Raw genomic sequence first — 17,919 nt, 5'->3', positions numbered from 1 at the left:
TAAATAGCAACAAAATTAGCCGTTGCTTTGGAAAACATTTTACATCCTATGTAAAACGGCATCGTTCATTACTTGTTTATATCAACAAAGCGACACCGTTCCTGCCAAAGCGTTGACCTTATTGATCAGTTTCAGCCAGTATATAAACAATTAAAAAATTAAACAAACAATTAAACAAGGGTATTAAAAGTTATAAACAAAGTTGATTACATATATATAACTAGTTCAAGTTCATGATGCATATTTTGCCTAAGACGTGATTTGAAATGATGCATATTTGTCTTCTTACCCAAGAGAGCAGCTAGTAGTTTGGATTTTTTTTTTATGCTTGGGGATCACATATGATTGATATTTGACAATGGAGACTATTTATGACTAGAACAACGGGAAATGTTATTTTCTATGTAGTCTTACTTACACTGTGTGCAGGCTGTCGTTGAACTGAGAGGGCACGAAGAGATATTTGGTGAACCAAGTAGAGTGATAGACTATTAGGGATGTCAATTGGACGGACTGGGTGGATTTGGGCGTGTCCAGATGGGCTTATTTTTTTCTGGGCGTTTTTGGTCGAGCCCAAATAGGACCATATCCAAATATGACCATATCCAAATAGGACCATGACCAGGTGGACTGTCCATGGAATCCATTCATCTGAACAAAAGAGATTAAAGATATTTAGACATTTACATAAACGAAACTTACAAACATAAGTGAACTATGCACTCTTTCACCAATAAGCCTAGGCTAGCTGCAAAGCAAGAACACCACCACACCTATATGACAATGAAGCAAGACCGTTCCAAACTTAAGTGAACTGTGTAAACCTTCACCCATCAACCTAAAAGCAATCAAATCGCAAACATGCAAACCCATCAACCTAAAAGCAATCAAATCGCAAACCCATCAACCTAAAAGCAATCAAATCGCAAACATGCAAACCCATCAACCTAAAAGCAATCAAATCGCAAACATGCAAACCCATCAACCTAAAAGCAATCAAATCGCAAACCCATCAACCTAAAAGCAATCAAATCGCAAACATGCAAACCCATCAACCTAAAAGCAATCAAATCGCAAAGAGAGGAGAGTCGAGATGAAGCGACCTGAAGCGAATCGAAGACAAAGTGAGAGACGGAGAGGAGAGTCGAGATGGAGAGACACAGCTCGAGAGATGAAGAGACGAGGCGGAGAGACACTAATCGAGAGATGGAGAGACGAGACGGAGAGACACTGCTCGAGAGATGGAGAGAAGAGACGGAGAGGAGAGTCGAGACTCGAGAGATTTGTGAATTGTGATTTCTGATTTTTTTTCCCCAAATATTTGTGATTTCAAATATTTTTTTTTTTTAAAATATGAGCGTATTTGGGCGGCCCATGTCCATTTGGTTTTGTCCATTGGACTCTGGGCGCATCTGGGCATAATCTATTTGGACAGAAATATTTTGGGCATATTTGGGCGTGACCATATTAGTCCATATCGATTTGGACATGGGCCGCCCATGGACAATGTGCCCAATTGACATCCCTATAGACTATGAAGAAGAACCAAGCAGACCTAAGAGGTAAGTTAATTTGTAACATTCCCCGGAACTCACTATTTATCTGCTAATTAAAATGCATAAGCTCGTAGTAGTGAAATAGTAAAAGAGCAAAATATGGATTGTAATTTGGATTGGACAAAACAAGAAAAAAAAAGAAAAAAAAAGGTATTAGAGTCTCATAAAGTCATTGTAGGTGTTTTTAAATACAGACTTTAATCCGAGGGAAGGAAGTCTAGCCGTTTGGTTAATTATGTTGATGTTGTTTCGCCTTTTAGGTACTACCGGAGAATTGGACTCCTGCGGACGCTGGCGTTTATTACAACAATTAGACACCTTGACTGCCTGTGCCTCGTGTGCGCTGCTGATAAGGTGAGGAAAGTTAAGCTTAGCCTTGGAGCCTCGCATCTTGAAAGCTGCCTGGTCATACGCCACGGCCGCCTCCTCAGGGGTCTCGTAGGTCCCCAACCACATTCTGGCTCCGTTCTTACTGGGATCTCTTATCTCCGCTGCGTATTTCCCCCATGGTCTTCTCCTGACGCCTTTGTAAGTAGCTCCTCTCCTTGGCGGGGCAGACGAGGACGAGGATGATGAATCTGTGGCTAGAGATCTTGAAGCTGTCAGATCGATATCATCCTCCTCCAGCAATTGCCGACGAATCCAATCTAGAACTGCTGAGCCGTTATCCCAACTGAGCTCTCCCTCCATTTTCTTCACTTTTACTGTGCTCTGACGTTTTGGATTTCAGGTTTTGCTGGAAGAAGATAGATATATATATACACCCGCTTCTGCTTTGATATCATTATTATAAATCTGCAGTTGCTTGGAACGCCGAACTCGTCACGTTTTACTCGATGTTCTTTTCTATTTAATTATTGTGCCAAATATAAAAATAGGCAAATGAGTCTTTGATTGATGACACGGTATTTTTTTTGCATGGCACCACGAGGCTTTTTTTTTATATTTCTTATACAAACTTTAGTTCATTAAAGAATTTAGTTTCCTTCTATAAACCAGTTTATCCCTTTACAAAAACTGACAACTTTCAGCCTATGTTGTTTGAAATAATTTGATTTTCATGGAGTCTAGTAGGGGTGGGCGTTCGGATACCCGTTCGGGTTCGGATCGGGTATTTCGGATTTTCGGGTATTTCGGTATAGAGGTGTAGAACCCGTTCGGGTATTTCTGTACTTCGGGTCGGGTTCGGGTATTTTAAGTTCGGTTTCGGTTATTTCGGATCGGGTTCGGATATTTAGATTTTGAAGAAAAAAAAATGAAAATTTTCATTTCTCAAATTTCTTGTATTTAAATATATAACTTTTCACTTAACTTTTTTTTTATTTTTAATAGATTGCATGGTTAATAGATTTGGACATAATATTTTCAAACTAAAAAGACATTAATTTGGTTATTGTTTTTAAATTTTGGATGTAACTTTTTGTTAATTGCTGAAATAAAAAGTTTGACATGCATTTTAAGCGAATAACAAATCATCTTCTACGTAATTGTATGTATATCATATGAATTTAAAGTATGTGTAGTATCAATATAAATATTTTATATAAAATGAAAGATGTAAACTATAAATATAAGGTTAATTATCATATGTTCGGTTATTTTCGGATATCCATTCGGGTTCGGATATTACCCGTTCGGGTTCGGATATCCAATCTCTCCTAATTCAATACCCGTTCGGATATTTTGCTACTTCGGTTCGGATTTCGGTTCGGGTTTTTCGGATCGGGTTCGGGTGCCACTTCGGATTTCGGGTAAAATGCCCACCCCTAGAGTCTAGTGAGAAATTGCCTTTCATGTGTTTGCTATAATTTTATTTGTTCTTTGGGCCATTGATCAACCAAAGTGGTTGGATAAACAGGCTTTTTGGGCTCACTAGTTTGGCCCAATAGGTGATATAAGTGGATTCTCATAATCTCGATCGATCTGGCATCTCATTTCATCGTGTCCCCAATTCGATCTCAAGTCAAGTTTCCATGGGAGGCCACCAAGGTTCCAGCACAGAACGCTTCTCCTCCGCCACATGGTTCTCCCAGTTGTGTGCGTCAGCTCGCCGATTTAAATCATTGGCTCCTCCGTCCTTGGAGACTGCCGTTCGCTCCACCTCCGGCGACTCTTTAGTTCGTCGCCTCGGCCTCTTCGACCTCATACTGTTGGGTATCGGCGCTTCCATCGGCGCCGGCGTCTTCGTAGTAACGGGAACCGTCGCTCGAGATGCTGGACCCGGTCAGTTGGGGAACTTTTCATCATAAATAGATTTGGTTTAGGGAGGGGGGAGGGGGTCTTATTAACAAAATCCAAATGATTGATTATATATATATATATATATACCTGAGTGTAGGAGTGACGATCAGCTTCTTGCTAGCGGGAGCATCGTGCGTGTTGAACGCCCTCTGTTACGCAGAACTTGCATCTCGTTTCCCTGCTGTTGTTGGGGGAGCTTACATGTACTCGTATTCAGCTTTCAACGAGATCACCGCTTTTCTCGTTTTCGTTCAGCTCATGCTTGACTATCATATTGGGGCGGCTAGTATCTCTCGTAGCTTGGCAAGCTATGCGGTTGCTCTCCTTGAGCTTTTTCCAGCTTTCAAGGGCTGTATTCCTCTCTGGATTGGAAGCGGCCAAGAGTTGTTCGGAGGCTTTCTCTCTTTCAATATTTTGGCTCCCATTTTACTTGCGCTCCTCACCCTTGTTCTATGCCAGGGTGTCCGAGAATCTTCCGCTGTAAACTCCGTTATGACTGCTACCAAGGTCGTTATCGTTCTCGTTGTTATTTGTGCCGGAGCTTTTGATATTGATGTAGCAAATTGGTCCCCTTTCGCTCCTAATGGTTTTAAAGCTGTACTCACTGGAGCTACTGTAGTCTTCTTTTCTTATGTTGGATTTGACGCTGTTGCTAATTCTGCTGAAGAATCCAACAACCCTCAGGTCTTGCCCAATATTATATATTATGTTTTTCCAATGGGGTATTATTGTTATTAGTACACACACAGTGTCACTGTTTCATTCATTCCTGCCGATTCATTCTCAGCGCGACCTCCCAATCGGAATTATGGGGAGCCTTCTGGTATGTATCTCGTTGTATATTGGCGTCTGTTTAGTGCTCACTGGGATGGTCCCTTTTAGTCTCCTCAGCGAAGATGCTCCTTTAGCCGAAGCCTTTTCATCCAAGGGTATGAAGTTCGTCTCTATCTTAATCAGTATTGGTGCTGTTGCTGGACTCACAACTACCCTGCTTGTTGGTCTTTACGTTCAGGTGAATATATATATGTACCTGGATTTTTTTAGTGGTATCTTTGATTCAGTCACTTGTTCTCATGCTAAACAAGGTATCTCTGATGATATTTTCCACTAAACAGTCCAGGTTATATCTGGGACTAGGAAGGGATGGTCTATTGCCCTCATTCTTTTCCAGAATACACCCAACTCTTCATACACCTCTTCATTCTCAAATCTGGTGTGGCATTGTTGCTGCCGTTTTAGCTGGCATATTTAATGTACATAGCCTTTCTCATATTCTGTCGGTTGGTACATTGGTACGTCAAGGTCTTAACCTTTTTTTTTTACCCTTTCGGTTTTTGGATCGACACTTATCCTTTTCACTGATTTTGGTTTTCCATTGTTTCAGACTGGGTATTCAGTAGTTGCAGCTTGTGTTGTAGCTTTGAGATTGAACGATAACAAAGAAAGGGAGTCGTCCAATCGATGGACATCAAGTTGGCATGAAGGCGTCATTTGCCTTGTTATAATTGCATGCAGTGGTTTTGGTGCTGGCGTATTTTACCGTTTTAGTGCTTCAGTTATATTTCTTCTTCTCTCAGTAGGTGTGGCAGTTAGTGCTTCAGCAGTTCTCCATTATCGTCGAGTAAGTAGCCTTGAGGATAAGCAAATACTCTTCTTACTTGCATTGCGCCCAAATAATTAAATCAATGCTGGAGTTGAGAAGCTAAATATTAAGTATTCATACAAAACACATAGAAACCAAAAGTAGTATGGGCAAGTCGTTGGCAATTGATTCAACTTTGGCACTCTTGTTTTAGACAAGTCTGGTAGCAGCAGTTAGAAATGAGATAGCGATGCAGTCAAAATATACCTTAGTGGTTTTCTCTCCAAATGCCTGACTAGCAATTATCCATGTTGACACCCTCAGCTTTTCGCTTCCACAGGCTTATGCTCAGTCTCTTGGTTCGGGGTTTTGCTGTCCTGGTGTGCCCATTGTGCCATGCGTCTGCATTTTCTTTAACATCTTCTTATTTGCGCAGGTAACACCTGCTTTTGTATTAATGTCTTGCCTTGAACTTATAATATGATTTAAACTCTGAGCTTGTCCTACTTTTGCAGTTGCATTATGAAGCATGGATAAGATTTGTTGTTGTGAGTGTGCTTGCAACTGCCGTTTATGCCTTGTATGGACAGTACCATGCCGATGCAAGCACCTTGATTTATCAGAGGGCACCTGAAAGTGAAAGTGACTCTGAGTAAAAGCTTAGAGTGTTTGCTTCGACTACGCGAATCCTCTATTGTGTAGGTGATTTACTGCGCTGTGTGAGAGACAAAAACAGTGTGCAAGATTGAATGGGATTAGTGATTCAGATATTGTAAATTGAAAAAAAGTGAGGATGCTCGTAAAAATTCTGCAAGTTAATATATGAAACCTTATGTGTTTCAATTTAGCAATGCTAGAGCAACAGATGTCTGATCCCAGAGTTGATGATAAACGTAAAGCACAAGTGTAAAACTGTCACACTCGTTGTTCTCAATAACCCTTAACTGATAAAACAATCTAAGCCTTTTATGCCTTTTATGAGTGTTGACTGGACCAAACTGAATCACAATAAAATAGATATAAGAGAGTTGTGTCTAGGCGGGCAAATAGGACTCCAGCATCAGTTTGGCTGGGGAGGGAGCTAAAATCTCTACGATCAGGTATGTGTATTTCCATTCCTTATCTGCCTTGTCTTTAAACATCTCTGTGTACACTTTCCCGGCTCCGTGAGGCCCACGGATGAAGAAGTTTACCTAAAAAGCAAGCATGTTTAATTTTGATTAAGTTTCCCTTAGCTTTTCTATACAGAATTTAATGGGCAGAAGAATAAAATTACCTCCACATGCTCGACTCCGTCTTCATCTGTAAATACTCTGTTAGGTATACGTTGGCGAGCAGCTCGGTTTCTGGTTTCTTGCCCGTAGCCTGTGATGGGGGATCCAATCCTTACCCTCACCTAAACAAACAAGTCAATCACAGTAATCTCCAAATGTTTTGGTGGCTTAACACACCACATATATGATCATCAATGTATGGGGAGTTTATAGTTTCTTATTACCTGACCGTCATCTTGAATTCTCTTCAACGCTTTGTCAAAGACCTTGTACCTATACAATACAGATACAGAGTCTTCAGATTCCCCAAGTATCAGCAGAGAATGAATATAAATAAAACTAGAGTTCTGAAGCCTCACTCTTTTGGTTGAAATATGAGCTCTTTAAAGACAGCGTACCCAGAAGCCCCAGCGACCGCAAGCCCGGCCAGAATAACAAAACTATAGGAAGCACCTTCTGTAAAGGTTACAGGCTTCTCCGGGATATGGTACGTCGGAGAATCAAAAGGATCCTCCACAGTCACCACCTCTTTCTTAGCCTGTAGAACATTTTGCAAAGGATCGGCAGAGAAGCATTATTAATGTCTATGACACGGCAAGTAATATTTTACATAAGTTGTCTCATTGTGATAAATTGGGGAAAGTAGACGCTAGGAAGAGATTTAAAAGGAGGAGGTCAGAAGCATATTCTTATAAACACCTTATTGTGATGTTTCCCAGGTTCTTTAGAAGTTTTCGACGCAAAAGATCTAGACAACAAGCAAGAGGGCCTGATGTTCACTGGACAAGATTCCATACGTTGCGGATTCCGAAAGCCAAACAACAGTCCTGCAAACAGATCATCGTCAGAACAACCACAATACAACCCTGGGATTTGAAATTTCACATTAATATTTTGCTGACCCTTAGCTCCATTTGAGACCTGCATAGGAAAAAAAGCACGATAAGAGCAATGAAACTAGCAGGGCTATGATGGCCAATAGGGAAGTTATTAAAGCCTAAACATCTTACCACACTCATGAGACCAGAATCGGGAATGGCTTGCCTTGATGCTCCTGTTTGTGCAAGGGTTATCAACTGCACCGGAAAGAAGAAACAATTAAAAGGGAAGAGAAACAAGCACAGAGTATGAAGGTGTTTGTTTGTCACTGTAGAGATCAAAGCAGGACCAGAAAAGCATTCACCACATTGATAAGTGTATTTGATGTTGGAAACTCGAGCAGGATTAGAAGAAAATAAATTTGTTCAAGCAAAGTTTCCTTCGTTTCTATTTACTAAACAAAAGACAAACAATTCATCACTATGTAGAAGAAGAAGAATCAATAGCTGAAAGTCCCCTCTCTCTTGCAAAAGGAATCTAATAACACAGAAACGGCATGCTAGTTTCTCTGGAAAAAGTGGTAAGGAGAAAAAGACAAACCGATTTTCGGATTGCATAAGGATGTGAAGCGGAGGAAAAAGGGAGGGTCGAAGCCAGTTTCGATTTGGATAGGCTGCCGATGGATCTCCTTAGGAAGCTCATCATCATCTCTGATCCAACAAAATGATAGAGTGAAAAGTTAGGAGCCGGCGGAGGATAAAGAAGGAAGCCTTAAAACCTACCTCCTCTTTGCTTGGGGTTGCGCAGCACGGCGAGCAAAGCCGCTTCTGGGGTTTTACCGTCAACACGTGACACGTAAGTAATGTGGGCTCAATATTGGGCCTGGGCTCTCAATTTTATTGAAGATGTTGACAGACAGGATTAATGTAATGAGCTTCTCCTTTTAGTTCCAGATTAAGCGCGAAACCAATTTCCTTCTGGCCCTATCACATTTTCCCCAATAAAATCCAATCCAATCCAATACCAATTGATAATTGTGTGGGTATATACAGACAAAATCCTAAATTGTTTTTTTTTGGTAGCATCCAGTCATCTTTATCACGATAAGAAAGATACTCCTAACCCAAAGTTTACCTTTATAGATTTGAAAATACAAAAGAAAAGAAACAACAAGTTGATAATACCCCTAACGAACGTGTATGGGTAGAAGATGAGAGGAAGGCAAAAGCTGTTAGTGGTGGTAAGAAAAGGTAAAAAATTGTTTGAAATGATAAAAAGCAGAAAGTGAAATCCTAATGAGAGAAATCCCCAAATTCCTCATCGAACATGCACAATTCCAAATTGGATTACAGCTCCCTCCTCCTCTCTGATCAGCTTCTCCTCCGCGTCTTCTCCAAGCTTCCCATTTCTCACCTCGTCTCCACTTCGCTCGTCTGCAAGCGTTGGTTGTTTCTTCACGGCCGCTTGGTTCAATCTCTTAAGCTCCTCGACTGGCACTTTCTCGAGTCTGGTCGCCTTTTCGCACGCTTCCCTGCTCTCACCCAAATCGATACCGTCCCTAGTTCATGTCTCCGGCTCGCGCCAAACTCGGGTGTCTTGTTGTCCTTTAAACCCTCCTCCTTCTTCTCTCTTCCTATCAGCAGCAGCACTAGTAGTACCCATCATGATGACTTGTCTTCCGACAGGATTCACCAAGGACTCCACTTGATTGCCCAAAAGTATCCCAATTTGAGGAGAATTGCTGTGTTTGGCGCGAGCGAATACGGCCTGGCCACCCTCTCCGACACGTGTCGTACATTGCAGGAGCTGGAGCTCCATTGTTGCGGAGATTTGTCCTTAAAGGGCATTTCAGGATGTGTAAATCTGCAGGTAATGAAGCTGACAGCAAGGATGGATGGGGGGTTTTTCACGACTTCCGTGGTGGTGTCCGACATCGGGCTAACCATTCTAGCTCAAAATTGCAAGAGGCTAGTTATGATGGCATCAAGGCAATTGGGGAGTGCTGCCAAATGCTCGAGGATTTGACTTTTCATGACCATCGGATGGATGCTGGTTGGTTGGCTGCTGCTCTCTCTTTCTGTGCCAATCTCACAAGCTTCGCTCTTGCAAGTCTATCGATTCTAATCCCGGCCTCGATGAGCATCTCGGAGTCTGTCCTATGCTCCAGGAGTTGCACTTAGAACGGTGTCACCTGAGGAATATGAAGAGCACTAAATCTTTGTTTCTAGTTTGTGGCAATGTTCGGGATATTGTGCTCCGTAACTGCTGGGGTTTCCAAGACGATTTGTTTGCCTTAGCCTCACTCTGTAGGTAAGGAAACCCTTTTTTTTTTGTTTTATGATCTTTCTCTGATGGAAAATGTGTGTCTTTGTTAGGAGAGTGAAGCTACTTTATCTCGAACATTGCTCATTGCTGACGACAGGAGGTCTAGAATCAGTACTTCTTTCATGGAAGGGTCTTCAAAGACTAATGGTAGTCTCGTGTAGTAAGATAAAAGACAACGAAGTTACTCCAGAACTTGCTTCCCTTTTCTATGTGCTGAAAGAGCTCAAGTGGAGGCCCGATACGAGATCTTTGCTGTCTGCAGAGCTTGAGGGTATCAGAATGTGGAGAAAAGGCGGTAAATTTTTTACCAGTTTAAAGGGTTGAAGGTCAAATATCACCGGAGCAGCATGCAGTAAGAGGTTCGCACGGGAACAGTATTGTTACTGAACAATGCATGTCTTCCTTCAGCTTCCTCGTTGTAAATGTAGCAACTTCTGTACGCCTTGAATTTTGAAGGCATACGGGTTAACTTGTCTTAGTGTAATCTTTATACTAGTGTTGATGGAAACTTTAAAAGAATACGACGCACATCAAGAGAATAAAACATATCCCTCTTTGGGATTTTTAGTTCCTTTGTTGGTCATTCTGGTGTATGGGTGACCATTCTCTGCAGGTTGAAGCTCTGATATAAGAGAGCGGCGAGTTTCCAACTCATTAGACTCTTGAAGCTCGTGATATGAAGTAGTCGATGGTAATGACTATTGGCTTGCTGACTTGACGTTAGGAAACAGCAGAGGGACTGTAATACCAATACGGAAGGCTTTTGTCGTTCCCGGGAGGAGCATTCATCCTGCTTCTTACTCAGCTTTGCATTTACCCATTGCATTGCGATGCGTTGCAAACAATCACGGTTTTTTGTTCTTTAAGAGTAATTTTGTTAGTGTATATATATGGACATCCCATAGCTTTAAAGGATTATACAAGCATGATTTACATTCCGTCTTCTTTATGATCTTCATTTTGTACATCAATTAGAAGAAGACTACTCTATTCTACGACTTTACATGATATTATCTGATGCCACATTTACACATATAGCTAAGTGTTCACCCCCGCTTCAGAACTGGCAACTGATTCAAATACTTCCTCAATTCCTGGTGCACACCTTATGAACCCTTGTTCCCTAAACCCATATCTAGGATTCTTGGTGAGCTCCGTGACCGTGAAGACGAGCCCCCATGGATGTGGCCCCTTCACGGTTAGGCGCTCCAACAACACTCTTGTTACCTGCTCCTTGATGATTTCCTGCACCATAATGCATCACCACTTAATATACAACACATGACGATGATGTTTAGAAGTGTGTTTCCTAGCAACAAAGCCTGTTTATCTCCGTACCTGGTCCGACTCAAAAAACAGATAGAGCATGATGTAGGAGAAGTAATGTGTGTGTCTGTTGGGATGACCTAGCTGGTTGGCAATTGCACTAAGCAACAGGTAAAGTCCTTCCGCGTCAAGTTCACAACTTAAAGCCTTGAACATCTGCATGGCGGCAGTATGTGCATTACTCCGACTCTCAGACACGTCTGCCTGTAGCTGCTGAATAGCCTGTAAAAGAAGATCCCGCCCACCAGATTAACATAAAACTGTTTCCAAAACCCACGTAGAAATAGATATTCGTTATGAAAAATAGCATACCTGCAGTCCAACATAGAGGACAAGTGCGTTGACCAATGGTACATTGTATCTAGTGCCAGCTGAATCAGCCTCACTGTTTCGGAATAGTAGGTTATGCTTCAGTCCATTTAGGAAACTAAAATCATGTTGCCTCATCTGCGTAAATCATGAGAAGAATTAAAGACAGAGCGTTGACGCAAATGAAAAAAAAACAAAAAAACACCAAAAAAGTTTGTTTTCTTACCGAAAGATACTCATCCAAGTGGCTCTTCATTCGCTTTTGTTTAAGTAGAGCGTCGATTTCAGAAAGGATACATGGAGCTTCAACTATCTGAGGCAGTCGATCAATCTGCAGTCAACTCATACTTAGTCTGGAGGACAGGGAAACATGTTCCATAACTGAATATGATCAACTACCATCAAGTTTGGAGTCGACGGGTCTGGAACCCTCATGTTTCGCGGATAAGCACCTAGGATAATGTTCCGCATTTGTACGCAACTGGGAGGAATGACATTACAGAAAGTAAAATGGTAACCACAAAGAAACTCCGGGTACTCATGAAGCAACATCAACAATACTTCCAGTGTGCCTTTGTATAGCAGATAAACCTACGGGAGTGTTAAACAAATGTATATATCACATATATATATATATACATATGCAAGATCATCCATTCATGTTCTTAATAATGGATTCAAAAGTCAAACAGGAGAAGGCACAAACCGGTCCGCTTAGCTCAGCACTTCTCAAAAAAGGCTCAAGAAACTGAAGCAAACCCACCAGCAGGTGTTGAGCATACGGCCAACCCTTCTGACCATTTAGGGAGAGTAGTTTGAGCATGAAGCTTCTGTGACTAACCAGTTCTAGCCACGCTAAGCTGGAAAATTTTCCAAACACCTTAGTGAAGCAATCAAAGCAAATGAGGAACAAGTATGATCACCCGATGAAAGGACGAACGATGTGCCAACAAAAAAACTCTACTGCTTGTCAGTTGGTTTAACTAAAATGCTACAAGAGAAACAAGTATATGTCGGTAACCTGAACGCGGGGATTTTAAGAGGCTGCAGCGCGTGAAATGCATTTGCGAAAACTACTAAAACCTGCTAAAACAATTAGAACATCAATAGCAAAATAGATAGCAACAACTTTACAGACAAAATCAGACGCACCTGATAGTTTTCACTATCGGTTATATGGTCCCAGGAAGATAAATCAAGCAGCAAGTTGATGAACAATCTGAAATATGGTCTTGGATAAAGTGGTGTCTTTTCGTCATCTGCGTCCTTTAAAATAGATCTCACAATGACAGTCACTATCTGCAGTCAGAAATCAATGTCAAACCTTGTCTAATCTTTTCACAAATAAATGAAAAATCGGCTGACCTTCGAAAGAAGAAAGGATTTGCAGCTAAACTCCTGCTCACGAAAATACTGAAGGGGAGCAAAATAGAAACTTAGCCAGAATGTATTGAGCCAAGTTGAATGCGATGAAATAGTCAAGTAACAATATGTACATCCAAGATAGAAAACACAAGTTTGGCATAGATATCGATGGCAATGAATGATGGTTCCAGAACTTCCTGAGTAGATTGCAGGGCACCAGAATTCGTTTCCCGAGATGATATGCAATGAGCAATAGAATATTCCTAAGGAAACAGAGAAATCCAGCTCAATAATCAAGGCCTCTTGAATATTTTTCATGTCTTGATGCTGAAAATATTTGAAGGCGGTATTACTGTAAGAATACGGAAAAAGCTCTCAGTTTTATCATCTCCCTTCAGTAGTCCACTTTGATATAAATGCAAGACATGGCGGGTACGTGATGCATCATTTTCACCAGGGTGACTGCAGATCTGACACCATTCAGAAAAAAGCATGGTTGCCTGAACCATAGAGACAAACATAACAATAGAGTAAACAAACGCCTCCAAAACGAATATACAACCAAAATTTTGTACGTAGAGAGACTACAAGTATCATATTTTCATTAAGAGGGAAAAGCCATAGCACTGAAAGGGACAACCAACAGTGATGTCAGAATTAACCTGTGGCAATAACTTTGAATGAACGCCTGCATAATGAATGCCTGCATTGGTAGGTAGCTCTACATGGTTTTGCGGAGAAATATTTTCAGATTTAAACTCATCGATCATCTGTGGTCGGGATCCCTGGGCCATACCAACATCTTTGTTCCTAAAATCAGGATTTCCATCTATTTCTCTGTTCCGGTTCTTCAGAAGGGAAGTTGGTTTTACACTTTTGATATTAACCCCAATGTTCTTGAAAAAAATCTGAAGAAGTGAAACAACTCTTTGATACACAAGTGGAACATTGGTCCATCATATTCAAATTCTACTCAGTACATACCTCTATCTCAAACTTCAGGTTCATTTTAAGGTTTGGCATTGAATAAATCTCTGACAGCAACCCGAGTATAGGCATAGTCCATGGATTCGGAGGTTGATATGCAATACTGCTTTGGCATGATTCCAAAACCTGAAGTACCATAACTTAGAAGCCAGCCTACAATCATATAAAAATTTAGTCTTATGGATCATCCCACGCAAACCTTTGCAGTGAACGGAAGGATAGCAATAAGCAGCCCTTTTTCATATGCCTGCAAAGAGAAGATAATAATAAGTCCCACAACAACAAAAAAAGAATGAGAACCAAAACAGTGAAATAAAGAGCAAGAATTACATCAATTATCAGTGATTTTGGATCTATTTCACACGCCCTTAAAACGCGATTCCTTCCAATGGTCACCTTCCCAAGCCAGCTGCCTAAGTTTTTAAGCAAGGACCGCTCTTCTGAATCTGACTTTATGAGCGCTGAACCTAACAGAACCTGGAAAAGAAAAGTAATTAAGGACTGATGTCCCAACAAAATAAAAACAGCACAGCAAACCTTTGAAAAAGTTACCTTGCAGTTCTCATAGGAAGCTTGGACTATCTCCTTGTATAATTGCTGGGAATTAACTTTGTCCAAGAACTTCAAGTACAAGTCATGAAACTGTTGCTCGGTACTCACTCTGTAACGAATTTAACACAAGCAGAAAAAAACAATAAGAAGAGAGAGAAACTCCTATCATCACTTGCATACATATAGCACGACAACATATACCTTTTTATGACCATATACTGGGCAAACCAAGGGTAGTACTGAATAGACAAAATTTCAGAGAATTCTTTCCCTTTGGATTCAACGTTTGCTGCTGAGACATTATTCATTATGAAATAGATTTTGTCCTGAACTTCTGAAGGTGGCGCCTGAATTAAAAGATGCCTCTCCTTGTCATTGTCGAAATAAATAGTAGAATTTTGACACATTGGTCATCATAATAACCTAAAGGTCATCATATGCTTTTCAAGTTTCAAAAGTACATCATACTATGTTACCTCTATTGGATTATCCTTTCTCTCCGCTGCAGCAACAAAAGTTCCTATGTTCAAAACTGCTTCATGGACCTTTTCTAATTCTTCAAACAGTTGACGTGATGTAATTACGTTAGTATGCGGTTTCAAAGCCTGCACAACATCACATTTTATCAGAAAATAAAAAAATCTTACATATGTATGAAACCAAGAGGGGAAACTAACATTCAAAAGGAAAGATGTTGCATCCAAACAAAGATCTGACATAAGATCAGTGGAACGGAACTGTTTGGAAAAAATATCCTTCGATTTCTGAAAATGAATGTCTTTGATAACCTTGAGGCACTCCTAAAATTACAAAACATGAATTTATAATGTGTATGCCATTTTCTCAATTACACAGAAATCATAACACAAACTTGCTAGTAAGAAATAATATACTACCTCAAAAAGGACATCCTTGTACAGAAAAATGCATTTTGACAACCAACTCTCAATCTCTAGAAACCCTCTCTGTGAGGCAAGGATTGCCAATTTGATGCCAAGTGACAGCGGAACTGAGTTTATAACAGAAGAGAGAATCTGAAATAATTATATCGGCAAATGATTAGTTGATAAATATAGAGAAGCTGAATACGAAACAATTTAAGGTAATAGAGCTAGGGTCGATTGCAAAACTTGAGCTACTTCTCCAAGCTACTTATGGGATGCAAATGAAAATAACTCGATTTTTTTCCCACAATTACCTTAAGCTCATGGAAGATATCAATTATTCTGAGCATGCTGTCTGGTCCGAGATTTTGGGCATCTAAAAGACCCCAAATAACAAATTCTCTATTCAGCTGCCAGAGGTTAAGGACAAAACCAATATCCTGGGTATTCTTTATCATCAGGGGAAGTAAATCAGATACCACCTCACGCTGAATGATATTACAAGCAGTCTGCAACAACGGTAGCCATGTACACAGCCCAACACAAACATCAAAAAAAAATCAAGGTTAAGAGCCTATATCACCAAAGAATAGTATCCAGAAATTACTTCAATATGAGTCATCCCAAGAAGCAAGGTTCTAGGACAATGGACCAGTGGATACTGAAGCAATGAACGAACTGAAACAGCATGCCCACTCTCGGCCAACTGGCATAGCACATCTAAAAGATCAAGAGACCGCCATGCATGATTGGAAAGTGCTAATTGCTCATCGATGTCCATAGGCAACTAAGAAAAACACAGCTGGTCAGACTAGTAACAGTTAACTGGAGAAGAACATGTCTGACAATGATGAAATAGATCCCACCAGCTTCCTAGTAGAGTGGACAAAGGTGAATATTTCTGGCGGTGCCAATACTGCATGCTTAAGAAAAGATAGCTGACCCTCCATATTTTTCCACACAAAAGAACAAATGGCATGAAGAGGAAATGGGTCCTGCGAGAATTAGTTTTAAACCCTTGAAACAACAATATAAGCGGAAATCAAGAAATCATGAAGATTATCCAGTTTGATAGCACACCTTGCAGATATTTCTAACAACCATCATGAAAAACAAGAAAGCCTCCATGTTAGGAATATCAAATCCTTCATGATCCAGATTTTCAATTACAGTCGGCCAGATTGTGCCAGGAGCCTGCAATGCATTAGCAGACAATAGTAACAACAAAATCACAGTCAAGGAAACGAACAAGGATCGTTTGATAACGAAGTAGAGAAGAAACACTTATATTATCTATTGAATCTGAAACGGTGACTGGCAGAGGAAGAAGCAAGGATTTTAGAACTTACTAGCTGTTTAATTGTCTCAAAAAGGATGTCAACATTCCATGACTTTGGTGTGTGAAGTTCGGTTGGGGTGCAACATCCAAGGGACGAACTGAATGTTAGAAAGGCGTCGTAATTATCTTTAAGACCAGCATACGTACGAACAACAACGACAAGAATTCTTGAGATAGCAGCCTCTGTTAATGGCAAGAAAAGGGACAAGATCTCTTTGCATAGTGAGGCATCAGAGGTGAATCCATAACCCAATTCTTCTATGAGATCTCCCACACTAGTCTCCTTCGCAGTTTCAGTTAAGATAGCATCAAGGCTATTTAAATCCATGCTCCTAGAGCAAAGAGGGAAACCATATTAGAGATACAATCTCTGCCAAACAGAAAGGAAACTAATAACCAAAACCTGAAAACGTCAGCTTCATGCAGTCCCACTGAAGGGAAAGGGTTGGGAACAAATTGGAGTTTATCACTAGACTGATGGCAGGATAAAATCTGCATGAAGGAATCTAAATGTTTTGGAAGAAAAAGAAGACTGTCAATCTCAGCTGCACAAAAAAGAAAGATATCTAACGGAGAGGAAAGAAGAATCATGGAAAGTTACCACTTGTGCTTGCATCAGAGTGAAATGCAGTGACGAACTCTGGAGTGACCTCAAAACCTTGGAGTGCGCAAGAAAGCAGTGTCGCGAAATAAGGCATTTCCAAGACACGTTTGAGAACCAAGGATACTACATTCTCAATTTGCAATCTATTTGTGTGGCCTTCTTTCCAAAAGGTGAAGCAGGTCTTGAGAACGCAAATGCTAGTTTCTACTCCATAGTCAAAGAACTGCAGTGAAGATTATTGAATCATCAAAAAACAATAGAAAAGCAAGCCACGCACCATTTTTTCTCTTGCAACAATTTGATTTCACAAGAATTCTCAAGAACAATAAAAAGATATGGAACAAACCATAACGATGATGGATCCCATAACTCCACAAACCATTGCTTAATTCATCCTCGAGAAATTGAGTCATATACACATAGCCGGAATAAGAGAGAGAGAGAGAGCACCTCACAAATCTCTTGGGCCAGAGAGTGATAGTCGGAATCGTTGAATTCCATAAGTAAGAACCGGACATGACTGGAGACCTTGGAGGGAATCATGAGCATTGCCATCGGAGATCCAACTTCAATGCATGAGTCGAGTTGAAAGGACTTCGATATTCGATCGTTCGTTCGTTCATTCGCGTTGGGTTTATTGTTTGTGTTTACGTTGCCCGTCTTCTTCACCCGATAATCTTTCTTTAACTAATCCTAACAATTTAATTAGGCTCGGCGATGGTCGAAACGTCGTCGCATCAAAATTACTAACATAAG

General features: G+C 40.6%; 4 protein-coding genes and 1 pseudogene across 5 annotated transcripts in view; 2 read left to right on the top strand and 3 right to left on the bottom strand.

Moving 5' to 3' along the window:
- Positions 1–2,246, bottom strand: part of LOC106398204 — a 4,959-nt gene extending 2,713 nt beyond the window's left edge. Inside the window, 1 exon segment of the mRNA XM_048740174.1 lies at positions 1,753–2,246. Within this exon segment, the coding sequence (XP_048596131.1) occupies positions 1,753–2,246 (494 nt within the window).
- Positions 2,247–3,469: 1,223 nt separating this feature from the next.
- On the top strand, positions 3,470–6,230 carry LOC106401105 (cationic amino acid transporter 9, chloroplastic). Its single transcript, XM_013841545.3, has 7 exons — positions 3,470–3,779; positions 3,895–4,481; positions 4,585–4,809; positions 4,913–5,089; positions 5,182–5,418; positions 5,720–5,815; positions 5,895–6,230. The coding sequence occupies exons 1-7, from the start codon at positions 3,530–3,532 to the stop codon at positions 6,033–6,035; spliced, it is 1,713 nt and encodes a 570-aa protein (XP_013696999.1). The 5' UTR covers positions 3,470–3,529; the 3' UTR covers positions 6,036–6,230.
- LOC106401106 (probable mitochondrial import inner membrane translocase subunit TIM21) lies at positions 6,201–8,342 on the bottom strand. Of its 2 annotated transcripts, XM_013841546.3 has the most exons (9): positions 8,255–8,342; positions 8,073–8,182; positions 7,664–7,729; positions 7,556–7,574; positions 7,353–7,480; positions 7,013–7,191; positions 6,878–6,926; positions 6,656–6,775; positions 6,201–6,572 (listed from the first exon to the last, which is right to left on the bottom strand). In XM_013841546.3, the coding sequence occupies exons 2-9, from the start codon at positions 8,178–8,180 to the stop codon at positions 6,414–6,416; spliced, it is 828 nt and encodes a 275-aa protein (XP_013697000.1). In that variant the 5' UTR covers positions 8,181–8,182; positions 8,255–8,342; the 3' UTR covers positions 6,201–6,413. The 2 variants fall into 2 exon arrangements, with proteins under 2 accessions (XP_013697000.1, XP_048595092.1); XM_048739135.1 differs by having other exon boundaries at positions 7,353–7,574.
- Positions 8,343–8,574: 232 nt separating this feature from the next.
- On the top strand, positions 8,575–10,368 carry LOC106401508 (annotated as a pseudogene).
- A 301-nt stretch (positions 10,369–10,669) lies between these two features.
- LOC106431742 (CCR4-NOT transcription complex subunit 1) lies at positions 10,670–17,848 on the bottom strand. Its single transcript, XM_013872562.3, has 28 exons — positions 17,614–17,848; positions 17,161–17,386; positions 16,963–17,065; positions 16,570–16,891; positions 16,301–16,414; positions 16,087–16,215; positions 15,828–16,007; positions 15,535–15,729; positions 15,233–15,370; positions 15,014–15,136; positions 14,813–14,941; positions 14,538–14,683; positions 14,337–14,445; positions 14,115–14,261; positions 13,984–14,031; positions 13,782–13,910; positions 13,460–13,705; positions 13,151–13,297; positions 12,929–13,060; positions 12,798–12,845; positions 12,585–12,731; positions 12,454–12,515; positions 12,139–12,292; positions 11,832–12,023; positions 11,659–11,763; positions 11,436–11,570; positions 11,136–11,345; positions 10,670–11,042 (listed from the first exon to the last, which is right to left on the bottom strand). Exons 1-28 carry the CDS (start codon positions 17,716–17,718, stop codon positions 10,836–10,838), a joined length of 4,128 nt encoding a protein of 1,375 aa, XP_013728016.2. The 5' UTR covers positions 17,719–17,848; the 3' UTR covers positions 10,670–10,835.
- Between the last annotated feature and the right edge of the window lie 71 nt (positions 17,849–17,919).

Source organism: Brassica napus, chromosome A9 (assembly GCF_020379485.1).
Source record: "Brassica napus cultivar Da-Ae chromosome A9, Da-Ae, whole genome shotgun sequence".
In the NCBI taxonomy this organism is placed as follows: Eukaryota; Viridiplantae; Streptophyta; class Magnoliopsida; order Brassicales; family Brassicaceae; genus Brassica; species Brassica napus.
The sequence above is the reverse complement of the archived record's forward strand: the minus strand, read 5'-3'. Positions and strand labels throughout refer to the sequence as shown.